At 39.5% G+C, this 18892-nt stretch overlaps 1 protein-coding gene across 1 annotated transcript; it reads left to right on the top strand.

The window, feature by feature from the left end:
- The first annotated feature begins 772 nt into the window (after positions 1–772).
- On the top strand, positions 773–18516 carry METAP2 (methionyl aminopeptidase 2). The gene is made up of 11 exons (XM_048301678.1): positions 773–983; positions 1800–1901; positions 5357–5422; positions 5780–5882; positions 11167–11328; positions 13015–13196; positions 13281–13375; positions 13462–13558; positions 14081–14184; positions 16468–16583; positions 17727–18516. The coding sequence occupies exons 1-11, from the start codon at positions 827–829 to the stop codon at positions 17977–17979; spliced, it is 1437 nt and encodes a 478-aa protein (XP_048157635.1). The 5' UTR covers positions 773–826; the 3' UTR covers positions 17980–18516.
- The last annotated feature ends 376 nt before the right edge of the window (positions 18517–18892 follow it).

Below are 18892 nucleotides of genomic sequence, written 5' to 3'. Positions count from 1 at the left end.
AGGAAGAAGGCATTACCAGTTTTCCCAAACGAAGACCGGCCTGCAGGAGTGTTTTAAAACATATCTTTGCAATACAAGGCCCGTTTTTAACCTTTATATGTTATAAATTATAATGGCACTATATTATACAATAAGTGCATGTTCAAGTATACCAAGGAGGAAAATTATTTTTCAGCCAGCATGGTTATACTAGTAGAAAAACTGTGAAAAGTATAAACTCAGTAAATGAATTTTAAGGACTGGGCTGATTTAATAATCCATTAGTGGATGCTGGTAATATTGGCATTTTGTCTTGGTTTTCTACATAGTGGTAGAAATGGGACAAGGCAGTGTCCTTTACCACGTATTAGAATCTTCCTTTCTTTGCTCTATGTTACTTGGATCAAGTGATTTTTTTTCGTTACTTGGATCAAGTGATTTTTTTTCCCCTTGCATTGTTTTCCTTCTGCACGAGTTATCTCTCGTGTGAGTTAAATTTCTTCAGTGCCCTCAAATGGTAAAACCCTAACAATCTTACATGCTGTAAAACATTTCACACCAGCTGCTCCTACCGAGGGAAAGGACTGCTTTTGTAAGATTTCTTTTTTCCATCTTTTATCGCGCCGCGCAGCCGGGAACGGCCCCGACACCGCCCCCGCTCCCCCCTCACGGGCCCGCGCGCGCACCGGCCGCGGCGCGCGTGCGCGGCTGACGGGCCGCCCCTCCCGCCCCCCTGGCGGAGTCCTCCGCCGTCCCGGCGTGCCCCGCGCGTACCACGGAGCGTGGCGCCGGCCCCGCCGCGGTCCCTGGCACCTCCGTGCGTGCGAGGCGGCGCGGCCGCGGCGACATGGCGGGCGTGGGGCGGGCGGAGGAGCGGGAGCAGCACCTGAACGGCGAGCTGCCCCCCGAGCCCGAGGACAGGGACGGCGCGGCTGGGCTCGGCGCCGAGGATGGCGCCAAGAAGAAGCGCAAGAAGAAGAAGAAGGGCAGAGCGGGCCCCGCGGGTAGGGGCCGGGCCGCGCCTTGACCCTGCGCTGACGGGCTGGGCGGCGTGAGGGGCCGCGGGCCGGCACACCGGGGAGCGGGCGCGGCGGCGGGCGGGCGTGGGTGGCTCAGGGGTCCCGGCGTGCGAGTGCGGGGCGCCGCCGAGGCCGCTGTCCCGGCCCGTGGCAGTGGTGCGGGCTAAGGGAATCCCCGCGGCTCGGAGGGGGCTGGCGGTGCCCGGAGGATGCTGCTGCCGGTCGGTGGGTGCTGGAGATGTCGTCCCCGCTCTGGTACGCGCAAGAGAAGCCACCGCTTCCTTCACCCTCTCCTATGCCCTGAGGGGAGAAAGGTGTAAGACTGCTGCTGTAAAAGTCATGGCGCGTGGTGGAGGCTCTGCACCCCTCCCAAGTTCTCCGAGAGAGCTGGAGCAAGTCTGGGCAAATAGCATAAAGGCGCGATGGTTTGGGTTTGTTTTAGCAGGCCGTCACGTAGTGATGATCGTGCTGTGCGTTTATAATTATCTACTTCACGCCCGTATTATCTCACAAGAGCAGGCTGCTGCTATGGCAAGAAGAATTAGTTACCCTGGCAGAAAAAAGTAATCAGAAGTGTCAGGGTAATCTACCTTTACATGCAGGTTTCAGTAACAGCACCTGTCACCGTAAGTGTTCTACCACCTTACACGTTGGGGCTGCTTTAAGACAGAAAAAACCATTAGGTGCTCAGGTGTCTGTAGGATGAGTACAACATAATGTTTCTATAAAGTTTTGGGGGCTGTTGGTTACTAATGTGGAGCTAATGTTTTACTGTAAGTCATACTTTAACTTTACAAACAGGACAAGAAACTGATAAAGAAATGGAAGGTGCTCTTGATGATGTAGCAAAACAATTGGACAAGCAAGCACTAGAGGAGAAGGAAAAAGATGATGATGATGAAGGCAAGTATAACTTATGTTCTCTCTTAACATTTACAGTTTCAACTTCTTCCAAGCCTCTGTTTTAACAGACTGTTTACAGGTGTCTTTCTTGGTTTGATTTTCATTGGGTTTCTTTTTGGAGAGGTGAGATGCAACTATCTATACTTTCTACTTTTCGTCAACAATTTTGCTGTCACACAGGCATAAATATAAAAAATAACGGGAATACAAGCCTTGTTAAAGGTTTGTGTTTTCAAGGATCTAGCTACTGGAGGGGAATGTTTAGTTTGAGATAAGGTAAGCTGTAAATCATTCTCACTTGCATTACTGTGGCTAGCAGACATTTGTGTTCTGAGTTATGTGTCTTATTCTTGGCTTAAAACAAAACTGAGCAAATTTTAAGGGTGCATTTTAATTAATAGGTTTTAGAGTCTCTACCAGTGACTTGAAACCTGCTCATCTGTAATTACAATTTTTCACTAAAATTGAGTTGGGGGGTGATAAATACATAAGCAGGACACACACTTTGTGTGTTGCTTGTGCTATGCAGCTGATTTTCCAAGCAAGAACTTTGAAAGTGTCTGTATTGAAATCCAGACTAGGTCCATCTTTTCTATAGGAATATCTGATAAAGGTGCTATATTTCCTTTGGTTAGGAAAACCAACCTTTTGGTTCTATTTCAACAGAAATAGATGTTTAAGAAAGCACATTTCTTAAATTAGTAATTTAGTTTCCTTTTTCTGAATTAGCATATAAAGTTGGCTCAGCACTTAGAGCAGTCTGCCTAGAAATCTTCTTAGTTCACTTGCTGGAATTTGTCCTTCTAGAATTTAATTTTAATGAATTGGGTATGGAAGTTTTAAAAAATTAAATCAGTGTGCTGAGGCATATTAAATAACAAATTTATCTTTGACCATTATCAATCTGCAGCATTGAGATTAATGCAGGTACTTTCCATAGAAATGTATTCTGATGGTTTGTTTTGTGATATCTTTAAGGTTATGGAGTTGGAATTGATGCATTATGTGCTTTGCCATCATTGCAACTTGAGGAAGAACTATTGAGGAGGATAGTGAAAACTGTATACAATGAAATCTTTGAAATCATTAGAATAGTTAAGAGGTCTGTCTCAGGAGAAGTAATGTTTATAGTTGCAGATCAAATGCTGTGCTCTCCTATCCTTTTTTGCAGTATTAGCAATTAGTATTACAGTATTAGCATAATGAAGTGATGTTATGACTGAATTAATAATTTTTTTTTCCACTTATTAGACTTGGATGTGTTTTTAGTAAAACTGATATTTTTGCAGAAAAATTAAAACTAATTTAAGTTTTTTGAAGACAGCTGTTTTCTTGCCTGTACTGGTTCTCAGTATTTGCCATCTTAATTGTGTAGTTTCAGAATTGTTTCTTTAAGACGTGCTGCATTAGATTAAAATCAGTAAAGTACCTACTCCCTTTTTTCTTATTTTTATTTCCCTTGATAAGCCCATAACTGAGTGGCCTCAAAAAGGAGATTCTATAACTTTTGAACTCTAGGGAGAGATTAGGAAGTGCTCTTTGGATTTCCCTTGCCATGTTAAAATATGCTGATATGTAACATTTTCGCATGATACTTAGCATTTTTGCATGCTAAGTTATTACATGGCTATACCAAAATGATATAAGGTTGGACTTCTGTTTTGTGAAGATCTGGAATTGCTTGTATGGTGACAGTTTTCTTCATTAGCAGCTAAATAACCTGAAGACAAACAGGATATTGGTCAGATGCAGTAGTTATGTTTCTGGCAGCTCAGTTAGTCTGCAGCAGTCTTCAAGGACATGAAAGCCTAGACAGGGTTAGTTTGGCTCACAGTTGGCAGTTTCACGTGCAGTGATGTATGAAAAAGCCACAATATGCAGATAGCAACAACACCAATATGTAAGAAATGCTGGGCTTTTTTCCCTTCAGTTTAGGCCTAGCCTTTAAAAAAAAATCCAAAAATCACTTTGGTGAATGAACTGGAGTATATCTAAGTAATTTCTTTATGAATGGTTTGAGCACTGCTCAAGGTCAGGAGAAAATGTGGCGAAGTTATCACATTTTAAAGAAACTTACATGCACTGCTAAGGATTTTTGGTTGCCTATGAAATATAGATTGATGAAGAATCTGCTAAGTGGAGACTATGTTACAGATACAAAGTATTTATATTTGCAGTTTTTTACAGAAACTTAAATTAAGATACTTAATGCCAAAATGAGCTGGGGAGGGGCAGGAGTGATATTTCTGAAATTTGCCCCAGCTGCAGGATTACAGCACTCATCATGGCATAAAAATGCAGATGCTAGTCACCATCATGGGAGGCTTGAAATCTACTGACTGGAACAGCTGATCAGTGTTGTACTTTGTTTTTGTTTCTACATGCAAGCCTCTGTATAAATATACTCAAAATTGAATGCTTTCACTTGATTCTAGAAGTTCTTTCAATTTTACTTTTTGCTGTAGTTGAAAATGTTCTAAATGTAGATGACTAGTACTTGTCAACTTTGAAAAGAATTTGTGTTTAGGATCAGGAGGTTTAGGTAGCTGACAGCACCTGAGATATTGAGTGTGAAGTAAGTAGGCATTAGATGTAGCCAAATGCAAAGTCTGCAGGGTTATTGTTACCTCCGAAATGTGACTGTAAATGGTGTGGCTGATTCTTGGTGCTTACATGTTGTGCTCCCTGGAAACCTCCCACTGGTACGTATTCGTAGAATGTTTTGGGTTGGAAGGGACCTTTAAAGGTCATCTGGTCCAGCCCCTGCAATGAGCTGGGACATCTCTGTCTAGATCAGGTTGCTCAAAGCCCTATTCAGCCTGAGCCTGACTATTCCTAGGGATGGGGCATCTTCCACCTCTCTGGGAAACCTTGTCCAGTGTTTGACCACCTTTGTATCTCCCATGTGCAGTGGTTTTGCTGAGTGTTGTTTGTGACCTTCCCTGTTATCTCAAGATTAAACTTACCCTGGCCAGGAGTGCTGTCACCTTTACTTCTTTGGGGTCTTTATCTTTTCAGATGCAGTAAGTTCTTTTAGCTGAAGCATCAGAAGATGGATTGAAAGCAGTAGTTTCTAGCTTTTTGTTAGCTGTTGTGTCTAATACAGTTCTCTCCTGTGTCCTTCAACAATTCCAGGCATCTAGTTGCTTGCATTGAAAACAGAGGAATATGTAGGACTTCCTGAAAACTGAAGCTTTACCTGAGCTCTGTTTTTTCCTCTGTTCAGTGATATGTTTGTTGTCAACTTAAAAAACTATTTTCTGACGTTTGTGTTTGGTGTAGGGACTGGAAATGCTGATGGTTTGGTGGCAGCTTCTGGATGTTGTCTTTTAATTCATTAAATTATGCTGTGAGAGAAGTGTTTCCAGATAATCCAGATGTTTTTGTGTTTTGTTCAAACTTCTTTGGTTCTTTAAGATTATTTTATGTTCACCTGAGCACTTTCTTTCCTATAGATGGAGAGGGTGAAGGAGATGGAGCTACTGGGAAAAAGAAAAAGAAGAAGAAAAAGAAGAAAGGACGTAGGTATCAAGCATAAAAATACAGACTATGTGAATATTTGGTATTAAGTGTGTACAAGTGCTCTTCTTGGCAGCGGAAACAAATTTTGGGCTGCAGTTTGTGTTTGTAGGCTAAGTCTGGCCAAGTTATCTTCTTTCTGGTATCCCTGAATGCCATTGAGGGCATGCATTGGCCTTGAGCATTGGCCAGATAAAGTCATATGAGGGCACTGTGATAGGATGTTGTCTTGGTAGAAACCCAGATTCTAGTTAAGGGGATCATAAATAAGTTTTGCTGTTTAACTTTTATGGTTGAAATAAGATGGTTAGTATTTCCAGAGTCCCATGTATAACACTTTCTTAAATTATACTCAACAGCTAAGGTCCAGACTGATCCACCTTCTATTCCAATATGTGATCTATTTCCCAGCAATGTATTCCCGAAGGGAGAAGAATGTGAATATCCACCAACACAAGATGGGTGAGTGTTTTAAGCTTAAGAAATAAATGTGTTCATTTTGATGTGCTGAAAAAAATGTTAATGTACAAGTAATTGGACAAAATGAGTGATGTACTTTGAATTTTGCCCTTTTTTTTTTTTCTTCAACTGGATTATCTAGGAACTCAATGAATACAAGTCTTCAGGCCAGAAGTGTTTGTCCTTCCCTACCCTTTTAATTGAGGTGTAGTCAGTATGAGCAGAATTGCCATGAGGCAGGGGGCCCTTGAGACCCAGGATACCAACAGGCTGTCAGTAGGCAGCTTGTGAGAAAAACGTTTGAATTAGAAGTGAGTGAAGGTTTAAAATTCCGGGAGATGAGACGCCGTTATGCAGCAGTTTTGTGACCACTGAGATGCCAGGTTTTTGTTACTTATTTTTTGGTAGGGACATGTCAATCTCTCCATTGAATTTAAAAGCCTACGTGGTATACTCTACTTTGCTTCTCTCTCTTGGAATGAATAGATAGTTACTGTAACCTCACCTGTATTTTGTAACTCATAGTGATGTGAGAATAATGTGCAGCTGCACTAAACAATCTAGTGATTCACTAGAACAGAAATCTGCATCCTTACGTTTTTACAGGAGACAGCTATTTCTTTATGCTTTGTTAGGAACTAGGGCATACCAACTTGAATGAGTTTTCCTGGTTTTTTTTTTTTTTCCTATGTGAAGTGTTGTGGAAGGTCGTATTTTACCTGGGAGAGACAGGGGATGCATGGCATAGAATTAGTTTGAATTGCATGAAAACCTGAATGAAAAGACCAAGTATTACTGAAAACTTTGAAACTTCCCCCCAAATCAAAGGTCTGAAAAAGTAGTTTAAACCAAAGGGAAGAGAGTAGGGTAAGTATTTATGTGTCTGAAAGCATTGTCTAGTTTTCAATGATGTTTTCTTCAGAATGAAATTACTATGAAATGGATTTTTATTGGTTATTTAAAGTCAATACCTGTTTCTCGTAGAGTAATAGTAAGTACTAGTTACATAAGTAACGTAAGTAAGGGTCTAGTACACCCTATAAATTGTGGTCAGATAATATGGTTTCATTTTTATGAGATGAAAATTTGCTTTTGAGGAAGCTTTTTCTTCTTTTTATGACTTCAATTTGAACACAAGGTGTACTCCTGTTTATTTATAAATTATTGCTTTGTTTGCATGCACAAGATTAGCATGCTAATGAAGAGCTTTCACAGGATAGTTCTGACAGGCTGATCCAGGAGTGATTCTTTAATGTTCAAGAGTTAAGTATTTTTCTGTATTTGCATATGTGCTACTTTCATAAGAATATGATTTAAGTAAACCAGAAAATTAGATTATAAACATCTTAAGCATGTACATAGTTTATTAACAAATAACACACTGTTTTTACACCTCTGATGCATATATAGCTATTGAAGAGTAAATTATTTGCTCAGGTTTAACTATTATTTATTGGAAAGAAAAAGGATAAAAGCAATAAAAACAAACCTGCTTTCATAACAGGATTTAATCAGGGTGTCTTTTCTGTACCATGAGTGTTCTGCTATGGAGGAAGAATATACGCTTCTAAGGAACCCGAAATAGTTTTCCTCATATAACGTGCTTAAGCAAATATGTGCTTAGTTTTGTTCCTAATTTAAATATTTAAATCTTACAATACTTTAGTATTTCCTAATATAAGCAACTACTTAATTAGGAGCTGTCATTAATGCCAGGATATTTCATATTCTGAGTAATAGTTTCGTTTTATATATCGGTGGGGCATTTTTGGACCACAACTCTTATTCATGCTGAGGTCAGTAGGGTTTTTGTCTTTGATTTTTTTTAAGAGTTGCACTTCTATTCTTAACTCTTGATGTCATGTGCTTTCTAAAGTTACCTCTCATCAGCCTACAATTGTGTATTTTGTGTGAGAAGTTCAACTAGAAGTGGTTGTCATTCAAATTTCAACAAAAAACCCAGCAGATAATTAAGACTTACATAGACAACAAGACTAACAGGTTTAACATTTTTATATCTCCAGTTTTTGGGGGTTTTTTAAGCTTGTGTTTTTTCTTGAAGACACCTGAATTTGAAATGATGCAACCAGGAGGGCAGAAAAGAAATAAGTAATATTTTATGATACACCAATTCCGTTAAAGTAGAGTTAAGGAATTCTTGACCCTGCCTACTTGTTTCTGCCCCTGTGCTGTTAGAGAGTCCAAGTTTGCTCTGGAAGGTACCTTGAAGATCATCTAGTTCCAACCCACCTACTATGGATCGAGGCACCTTCCATAACTTCTCCAGACAACCTGTTCCAATGCCTCAACACCCTCACAGTAAAGGATTTCTCCTAGTTTCCAATCTAAATCTACCATCATTACCATAATGGTAATAGCTATTACTCCTCATCCTGTCACTACATGACCTTGGAAATAAGTCCCTGTCCAGCTCTGCCTTTCAAATTCTGGAAGGTGCTATAGGGGTTCTCTTCTCCAGGCTGACCAGCTCCAACTCTCCTCAGCCTGTGTTCATAGGAGTGGTGTTACAGCCACGATCATCTTCATGGCCCCTCCTCTGGACTCACTTCAACAGGTCCACGTCTGTCTTACGCTGGGCTCCAGAGCTGAATGTAGTACTTCAGGTGGAGTCTCACAAGAATGGAGTAGAGGGGCAGAATCACTTTCCTTGACCTGCTGGCCACACTGCTTTTGATGCAGCCCAGTGTATGATTTGGCTTTCTGGGTTGTGGATGCACATTGCTAGGTCCTGTGGAGCTTCTTGTCCACTAATGCACCCAAATCCTTCTCAGAGCTGCTCTCAATCCATTCTTCACCCAGCCCTTATTTGTGATGGGGTTGTCCTGAGCCAGGGTGCAGAACCTTGCACTTGGCCTTGTTGAACTTCATGAGGTTCACATGGGCCCACCTCTCAAGCCTGTAATGGTCCCTCTGGGTGGCATCCCTTCCCTCCAGCATGTCTGGATTATCTGTGTGAAGATAATCTGGGGAAATTATTTTCTGGAATTCTTTGATCATTAAAATCTAGTTTACAGTGTGTGATCCTGTAAAGATCTGTAGTAGTGAAAACTATGGGCTGTGAACTGGAGTGAAAAGCTGGACCAAATGGCTTGGAGCAAGATTTGAACATCATCTGACATGTGGCGGGCAGCACATTAAGAAGCTGTCAAAAGCTTGTTAGCTCATGTACCTCTTGGAGGACTTGATGTTTGGTGTGAGGCCCTCATCTGATCAATTGACCTTTCACATGTTCTGATGTGCTTAGGCCCAAGCATAAATTCTTGTTGCCTCCCTTCCTGAGCTCCCAGGTGGCAGTAGCGCAGCTTTGTCAGTAAAATGCTTTGGGTCTGATACAGTGTTTTTACATGCAGAGGCTGTTCTGTCCCCTGTCACTTGAATGAAGTGACTATCTGCTGAAATACAGTAAGACAGAGTGAGGATGGCTTCCTGCCAGTTTGCTGGAGTTTGCACTCAGGTCTGTGGCAGGTGGCAGAGCAGCTGCCCAGACTCTGTCAGCAGTTCTTGCTACCAAGGGTTGTTCACTGCTGGAATCCAGAACAGTCTGAAAGGATCCTTGAGTCTCTGTCCCCAGTGTTCTTCTGCAGTGCACCTTTTCTGTCTTCAATGACTACTGTGCTGGCGGAAGTCCAGTTTTCTAGTGGTAGTGCAGGGGCCCAGGTGTTGCAGCCCGTTGCTTTCTTTTTTTGGTAGAGTTTGCCAGATTTAGCCAAATTGTAAGAGAAATATGTGTGGTGCTTGCTATTGGAACAAGAAAACTGCTCAGAAAGGTAAATATGGTATTTCTCCTTTGCACTGTTGTTACTTTTATCTGAAAAGGAGCAGAAAGGTCAATGGAAACAAGCACAGGGGTCTCAAGATATTTTGGATCCTCGCATCATCCTGAGAAAGGTTTATGGACTGGCCTGTTACCTTCCTTTACCTTTTCAACTCCTCTTAAATTCTTAGTATATATATATATACTTATAATTTAGATATAAGTATATATTCTTAGTTCACAATGCAGCAAAATTGCAGGGCATACTCTCTTGGTTCACTTGTACCTGTTTTTTGGCTGGAAAGAAGACTATCAAAATGGAGCTAAGTTACATGTCTATGAAACGGGTAAAAACCTACACCTTTGGATTTCAAAAACTAATCCTTTACACTCTGTGTACTCAGTTGTTTGCTTAGAATCAACTCATTTACATTAATTTTTAAATTTGAAAACTTCGGCATATTTCAGCATCTTTGGTCCATCTTGTCCACCACCCATTTTCTTTTTAAGGCTCACCTGCCAACACATGTAGCTGTGTATTGTCCTTAGTAGTTTTTGTCTTGCATAGCATGTATGGAGTTCTTTGAGTCATCACTGGGGTTTTTTGCAGTGTTACATGGCTGCAGCTTCACCATTTGAAGGGTTATCTCTACTTTGTAGTCAGAGTAGTCTTCTAGTTAAGTTCTGACAGTTGTTGGAGTACTCAAATTACGTTTGTTTGTTTGCTTTCATGGAACCTTAGTTGCACTGGATTTTTTCATACTGCAAAATGTATTCAAAGCTAATCTTATACTTAGTCCTGTATTAAAAAATATTAGTGTATTTGTTCTGTTAACATACCAAAGAGCCAGAATGAGTGGTGTTCTCCTGTAACAAATGTTAATTCACCATCCAGCCCGTTTAGAAAGTAACATTCTGGCATGTGTCATAGTTACCATGCACTGTGTTGGGTGTTATTACCTAAATATTCTGAGTGTGAATGAAAATAATACTGGAACTGCAAGCTCTTAAATTTTGAAGATGCTTATTGCCTGTGTCAGCAACAGTTTCTGGGCCAAGCAGCCATGCTGCAGTGCTGAGGTTCATCTCTATACAGTAACAACGCTGTCTGAATGAGTGTAAGATTGTGAAAAAAACAAATGTTTTGCATGAGTAGAGCCTGTTGCAGTTTTTTTCCTTGCTGAATTTACGGTGGAATTGCAGGCATTAATAGGAATTTTATATGCCTGTTCTGTCTCTTTGAAAACTTAGGCAGCCTTCAAGCACCTTGCTTATCTGGGCCTTTGGTAGCACATTACTGCCTTTCACAGCTGCTAGTCTGTGGTGCTGATAGATTTTTTTTTTTTTTTTTAACAGGCTTCCTTTTTTCTGAAAATTGTCAATATCTTTTCTGTTACACACAGGGGAGTGTATGCCTGACTGGTTAATAAACACTTTGCAGGCTTTAGACAGAAGTTGTAATCACTGCTGTGGTTATAGTAACTTGCTTGAAACATTTCCTTTATTTTCAAGGCGAACTGCTGCTTGGAGAATAACTAGTGAAGAAAAGAAAGCACTAGACCAAGCCAGCGAGGAAATCTGGAATGATTTTCGGGAGGCTGCAGAGGCACACAGACAAGTGAGGAAATACGTTATGAGCTGGATAAAACCTGGAATGACAATGATAGAAATCTGGTGAGGACACACATCTTCTGGAAAACCTCTGCTGTAGATTTTTCTTCATTTTCCAGAGTGGGAGAGATTTAGTCTCAGTTTCGTGTGCTTAATTCACTGTGTAATGAGTGTTGGGGAGATTTGTGTTTGAAGTACACAACCAGTGTTGCCAATTATTTCCTTTAAGTTTCCTCTTGTATTTTTAGCTTATGCAGCTTTACAGGGCCTAGGATTATACTGAATTTTAAACTAAGCATTCCATTATGTTCACTTACTTTGATTTTATGCTTCATTTAGATTTCAGTGCCTTTGCTGCTCTGCAGTGGTGCTGGGAGAAGCAGCAATAGCAGTAGCACTGCTGCCGCTTGCCAGAATTGTCATGAAATGCCGTGTGGACAGTGCAGGTGCAATCTGTGGCTGAGACTGGGCAAAGAGGCATAAAAGCAGCATGGCTGTGTATTCAGTCCAGGGCAGGAAGGTTTTGGACTATGTTAAGTCTTCATGGACTGGCTGATGTTTCTGGTGGAAACACAGTGGGGTTTTTTATTATTCTCAGCTAGTAAGAAATAACTGAGCAAATGGATTAAGATGAATGTGAATTTGGTTAAGTTTAAAGAAATAATTAGCCTGGACTGATTTTTGTGACTCTTCCAACTATTACTTTTTCTGTCCTTCAGTTTATCTAGAGTGAATGTCTACTGTCCAAGTACTGCACTGATCCAGAACAGTTTAGCTTCCAAAATCAGGTGCTTTCAGCCTGGTGTGACTGAGGACTGTGCTGACAAGAGTAGGATAGTAAGAAAGCTAATGAGAACTGATCCCCAAGGTAACTGTGCAAGGATAACAGACATAATATACCATGAGGGAAAGTAAAAGAAAGGCAGCTCACTAGTCTGGGTGAAACAAATCTGTCATAGCAAATTATGCAGTTTGACTGTTCTAAGCAGTCATTTTCTCTAAACATGACTATTTTTCTTAAAGTACCTCAGGCTATGGGGTCTTGCTGATTAAAATACGCTCTCTTTTTTCGTGTTTCTCTGGCTTTCTTAAAATCACAGTATGGTGCACTGCAGAGAGCTGCAGTTTACCTCATTCACTGACGCTAAAGGAGAATGCACTGGTGGACACGTCTATTTGTGGATTTGCAGTAGCTAACATCTTGAGATTAGACAAAACCCCAAAACAAATGCTAGTCTCACAAGGTTTTATTTTATCACAGTTATCACTCAAAGTTTTTAAGAAAGGTCCTTTTATAATCAAACTTTTTTTAATAAATAAGAGGCTTTATCTCCTTTTTCTCACCTCCTTTTAAATCACAGTTATTGTAAAGAATGCATTTAATTTGCCTAACCTTTGCTTGTATAACCTATGCTGCTCCGGAAGAATGGGTTAAATGTAGCTTGTAAAGGATAAATATTTTAAACTTAGATTAAAAACACTAGAGAAGTACTCATTTTTGCCCAAGAAAGGATAGAGGAAACAACACAAAGAACTGAAGGTTGTGTTGTGCTTATGTTTTTCAGCCTAGGCTTGTCTGTCTACTTAGCATACAAATAGTTCGATTTGCCATGAAAACATTTGCTTTAATATTTTTCTGAGTTTTTGTTCTTGCATTGATTTATTTGAAGTCATCATAAGAAATACTAATGACAACTGTTCTATTCTTTTTTTTTTTTTTGTTTTCTTCTCCCTCCCCTCTGCCTTTAGTGAAAAACTAGAAGACTGCTCACGTAAGCTGATAAAGGAAAATGGTTTAAATGCAGGTCTTGCATTTCCTACGGGGTGTTCTCTGAATAATTGTGCTGCCCACTACACTCCCAATGCTGGCGATCCAACAGTCCTGCAATACAATGATATTTGCAAAATAGATTTTGGAACACATATTAGTGGTTAGTTTTCATTTATCAATTAAAACGTTGAGAACATTCTTCAGTGCAAAGAGTGTGAAGCTAACTAACTTCTGCTGATTTCAGGTCGTATTATTGACTGTGCTTTTACAGTCACATTCAATCCAAAATATGACAGATTATTACAAGCTGTAAAGGATGCCACAAATACTGGAATAAAGGTATGATCATTATGTAAGTAATTTACAAAGTCTTTTTTAGTAAGTGTTGTGATTATTTCCCATTTATATTTGCACTTTATTTTCAGTGTGCTGGGATAGATGTTCGTCTCTGTGATGTGGGAGAGGCCATACAGGAAGTTATGGAGTCTTACGAAGTTGAAATTGATGGCAAAACATACCAAGGCAAGTTCTTTTCTTTATATATGGGTAGTTGTTTTAGAAGTGTGTAGATGTATATAGATTTGTTCAAATATTGATTTTGACATATGATACTGAAAAGACTTTTCTGCTAGAAGTATGGTATAAGTCTTGCATAAATGCATGCTTATGGCTGGCTTGCCTTTCCTCTGGAGAAATGTTCTTGGCTTATCCTTCCAAGTATTGTATGTTTAACAGATAAGATGAATGCTAAACAGCAGTTTTGAACTGTACAGATAATTTTATACTTGCTGTTGGCTTTATTACTAAGTTTTTGTTACTGTTGGAGTTGCTGCTCTTTAATAATGAAGCTTTGCTAAAGCATACAAAACTGACTTGTGTCTTGGCTGGTGTTTGTACAAGATGCATGGATAGTTCTGTGTTCAGTTCCTCTGCAATATGATGAGTCTCTACTGTACTTTTAATATGGGCTAACAAACCAAATTGCCTTAAAGGATTTACCATTTGTTAGGAAACTGCCTGTAATATGAATGTTTTCTTCCAAAGTGAAGCCAATTCGCAATTTGAATGGACACTCCATTGGGCCGTATAGGATACATGCTGGAAAGACAGTACCCATTGTGAAAGGAGGAGAAGCCACAAGAATGGAGGTAAGTTGAGTTCCTTAATCTTTCTCTTGAATTTCCCCAGGGTGACTGCAGGAATAGTATTTCCTGTGCACTTTCAATTTGTAGTTTTTGTGATCCTGGTGAATAATTGCAGGAGAATAACTGCTGTACTGTGTAGTGCTCCTGTAAAGGAGTAGTTTTATCTCAGTGGCTTCTTCATTTTACACCTGGAGTGTTCAGGTATCTAACACTTTCTGAAATTGAAGCCTTGGAACCCTGCTATTAAAACAACAAACGACCAAACAAAAATCCCAAAAGAAACCCACAACTGTTGAAATCTGAATGGCTTTAATGATGCGTACTGAAACTCTTGCTTAATTATTTCTCAGTGTGCATACACTATTTAAATGGAGCGTTGGAATGTTGTATTTAGGAGCATGGAAAAGGACAGAAATTCATATTTAGGGGCGAACTGGAATTCAGGAAATCAGTTTTTGTGAAAGGTGTTTGGACTTGTAGGTCATTCATACTCCTTGTTTGTTTATTCTGTAATGAAGTCTTCTCTTGCTCAGGTAGTTCTTGATAAATATATCTGTAGTGTAGTTTTGGCTAACTTTTTGTGAGTACTGTTAGATATAGTATCTTGAAAAGCTTCCAGTGCAGTTTTTTCTGCAGATACAAAATAATTACGTGTATTTGGAGTTAACATGAGAGGGCAGTTGAAAGATGTTTGGATAGCGTTCTGGAGCAGGGGAAGGGCAATGGCTGTACATGATGTGACGAACTACCAACTGGGGAGGCAGTATTCAAACATGGAACCTGAGATTTAGCCACCAATTTCACAGAACCTGAGATTTAGCCACCAATTTCACAGAAGCTTGTGTTCTAATGAGATAAGAAGGCTTATTTATAAGATGGGTGATGAGATAAGATGCTTTTAATTTCATTCTAAGCCTCATCACTAATGATCCACCTGTAAGTCTGAGAGGGTAAATAAGACTTGTAAGAGCTGAATAGGCACAGGTGTGGTTGGGACAGGATGGTTTTCTGAGGTAGGCTCACTTTCATCACCCAAAACTTGTATCATAGTTGTTGACCTATGATGCGCACAAAAAGACAAAGTTTTAACTATCATCTTACCTATAGGACTGTGCAAAGGGATTAAGAGTATTGGAAAAGGAAGATAGAAAACTTGGCTGGTTCTTAGTTTGACTTAGTTAATGGCTTGGTTTTGGGGGAGAAGACATTTTTTAATTTCTTCAGTTTCTATAGGTTACTTAGGACACAACCCTACATCATTAAACACAGTGAGTTTTGCCAGTGAAGAATGTGAAGCATAGCCAAGGTCCTACTGTACTGCGCTAATTATAGTATCAAACTGCAATCTAGTGAGTTTTTTGTGACTAATAGAGCCTCTGATGATCCTTATTCAGAAAAAGTGTGTGTTAAGTGAATCTTGTGGCAGCATTGTGTGGGGGTTTTTGAGGGTTTGTGGGTTTTTTAATGAGTCAGTTGAATATTCAGGGACTTCTTCAAGAGTTTATCTTGGATATGAAGCCTGTGTTACTGCTCTTCATATGGCTTCTTATTTTGGGCTTGTGACTTTTAAAGTAGCTTAATAAAATGAACAGTGCAACTCATGGTGTCCATCAGCGTTTGATGCCCTGGCTTGTTAAGTCCCTGTCACAGTCCTGCTGTTAAGGATATGTGAATGCACTCAGCAGAAATGAGTTTGTATAATGGCATTTCAGTATGTTCTTGGCTAGAATTTTGATAATGCCCTTGCAGATATGTATCACCTTCATTTCTTGAAGAAATTCATCTTGTGGAATGGAAATGAGCAGGTTAAGGGTATATACTAACACCTGTTGCCAGAAAATTCTTGCAGAAATTGGGCAGAAAGTTCGTCAGTGCAGTAAGTGTCTGTAATCAACATCTATTTGCTGTGTCTAAACTATACATTTCCTAGGACTTTTGTCTGAATAGCACAGGAGAAGCACTTCCAGTTAGCAAATGTAGTTTCTTAGCTGTGTTAGATGTATGCCTTGACAATGTTTTAACAGCAATAACTTTGAGAAATTGTGACTACAAACACGCTGATACTTCTGGCTTGAAATAAAACGGTAGTAATGTAAATAGTTGATGATTTGGAGATATCTGTAACTCTAACATGTGAAATCTCCATGCTGCATTTTTTTCTACATTGATTTGGCAATTGAATCTTAATTACTTGTATTCAGAAGTTATTCAATACTGAGATGTTGTACTACAATGACACAGTGTCACATTTTCATATTGCAACATGTTCCTTTTTTCTCTCCTTAGGAAGGTGAAGTGTATGCTATCGAAACCTTTGGTAGCACAGGAAAAGGCGTTGTTCATGATGATATGGAGTGTTCTCATTATATGAAGAACTTTGATGTTGGGCATGTGCCAATAAGGTTGGATTTTGTTGGTGTATTTTGTAGAGTACCATCCCCTTAGATTTGCTACAGTGTATGTTCTTCACCAATTAATAAGGCTGTCAGGATTCAAAGGGCAGTACTAGCAATATTCTTGTTAAAAAATACACTCTGATTGTAAATCTGTAACAATACAGAATTATTTCAAAGAAACTGAAAATGGAGAAAATACGTTTTCAGAATTTTATATTGTTTTTTTAATAATCTCCCTACCATTATTTTTTTATGATTAGTAATATATAGATTATATTTGTGTCTTCATCTGTATAGTAAGTATATAGTGGGGTTTTTTTAGTCAATGTCTGTACTTTGGTTGTGTGCCACAATCTTCGTCTTAACTGCTGTTCCCAGAATGTGTTCAAGGTATTTGTGCCATCTGTTTTATTTTATGGATATTTTGAGAGTTTCGAGTCTTTGTTTTAGTGCATTGCTGTAAAATGAAGAAATCACTCATTTTTAGTTTCACTGGGTTTGCATTTTGGCATTTCTAGGAGTGCAGCATATTTTCTGAAGCAAAGGCTACTCTGGTTGTAAACAGAGCAGGCAGACATGCTTTTCCATAGCATATACTAGGAATGTGAGATAGGCTAATTCTTCCCATCCTAAGGATCGCAGAAGAACTTCTTGACTGCAAATAAGCTTAGTTCTTAGTAGGTCTATGAATATATATTTTTTATGCCTATGTATTGTAAGATGCATGAATAAAAAGCTTACCGAGTATTTGACTTCAGAAGTGAAAACTCAGCATTTTAAACCACCAAGCTTCTGCCAAAATTAGTTCAATTACTGATCGCTCTGGAGCAGGAAGAATTCTGTTTTTCTTTATAAAATGCAATGTCCTTTTATTTTTTAAGAGAACGATTCCTGTTCCTATGTTTAGTTTAGCTTGCAGATAGGTTCACAGTCTGTTTTGAAGGCTATCTGTTTGCAGGAGGAGAATGCACTTTATTTTCTGAAGAGAGATCTGATTGATATAGAAAGACATCCCAAGTCTAGGCAGTCTGAAAAGACCTTGCAATCTAACCTTACTCTTAACTGGTGTGTTTTATTTCTGTAGTGAATGCTTGCTGATGTTACCTCTTTCTTCTCAAACACGTTCTTGTTTGGTTTTTTTTCTTCAAGGCTTCCAAGAGCGAAACACTTACTAAATGTTATCAATGAAAACTTTGGTACTCTTGCCTTCTGCCGCCGGTGGCTGGATCGCCTGGGGGAGAGCAAATACCTGATGGCGCTGAAGAACCTGTGCGACCTGGGCATCGTGGATCCGTACCCGCCCCTGTGTGACATCAAGGGCTCGTACACGGCGCAGTTCGAGCACACCATCCTGCTGCGCCCCACCTGCAAGGAGGTCGTCAGCAGGGGAGACGACTACTAACTCAGAGCCACCTCAGCACCTTTATACTCTAGGCTTTCTTGGAACATACTATACCAGAATTAATTTGCAACACATTGTCTGTTTTAACAGTGGACTGATGTTAATACTTTCCATATTTGGAAAGGAAGGAATTTAATCTAAGGCAAGTCTTCTAATTGTAACTAACCATGGAAAAAGCTTTCAGGCCTTTAGAAATATTTCAAAAGTTACTTATTTTTTCTGTTCAGGGAAATATGTGCTATAAAGCTCAATTTTTAGTTTGGAATGAGTTATACATTTTGTTCTGAACATTTATGATAAAAGATGCTTTTCAAATATTTATATGACCATATTCCTACTTGAATGCTTTGAATGACTACACCTGATTTCTGCGCCCCAGTCCTCTGATATTGCCTTTTAAACTTCCTGGAATCCATTTTGTAAAAAATAAAGACCAATTTTCACATCTGAAAATATATATACTTTTTAGAAGTCTGGTTATGATTCTGGTCAGGAGTCCACTGGGAAACTGCTCTATTAAATATTTTACAAACTTGATTTGCCATTTCTTGTCTTGAAACTGGACCTTGTCTTACCCTTCATGTGAAACTTGGCCTTTCATGCTTGTTTAAGTAGTCTTGTCAGTGCTGGGATACAGGGCAAGAAGTCATCAACACTTTACAGGACAAAATGTGACACCTACAGTGAAGGTGTGTGGTAAAGGTTTTGAGAGTGCCAGTCTTCAGTTCAGACTTCAGCTCTATTAGAACATGTCAAATGCAGTTGGTAGTCTCTGCTACTGGTGGCATCAATGTGCAGCTTTGGGCTGAAGTCAACTCAATTTTAGCATATGTCCATACATAATCTTTACCATTGGCATGACCTCTTTGGCACAGTCAAATTTCATGTGATTTCCTGTCTCTAACGTTCACAT

Source organism: Corvus hawaiiensis, chromosome 4, assembly GCF_020740725.1.
Source record: "Corvus hawaiiensis isolate bCorHaw1 chromosome 4, bCorHaw1.pri.cur, whole genome shotgun sequence".
NCBI lineage: Eukaryota > Metazoa > Chordata > Aves > Passeriformes > Corvidae > Corvus > Corvus hawaiiensis.
Note: the sequence above shows the minus strand (reverse complement) of the source record. Positions and strands in the feature narration are given on the sequence as shown.

Bases quoted from the DNA above. Each gene is read 5' to 3' on its own strand.
- METAP2 (XM_048301678.1), top strand. From the start codon at position 827: ATGGCGGGCGTGGGGCGGGCGGAGGAGCGGGAGCAGCACCTGAACGGC. The intron at 11,329-13,014 runs GTGAGGACACAC...CTCTGCCTTTAG, and splicing joins ATGACAATGATAGAAATCTG to TGAAAAACTAGAAGACTGCT. The intron at 16,584-17,726 runs GTTGGATTTTGT...TTTTTCTTCAAG, and splicing joins GTTGGGCATGTGCCAATAAG to GCTTCCAAGAGCGAAACACT.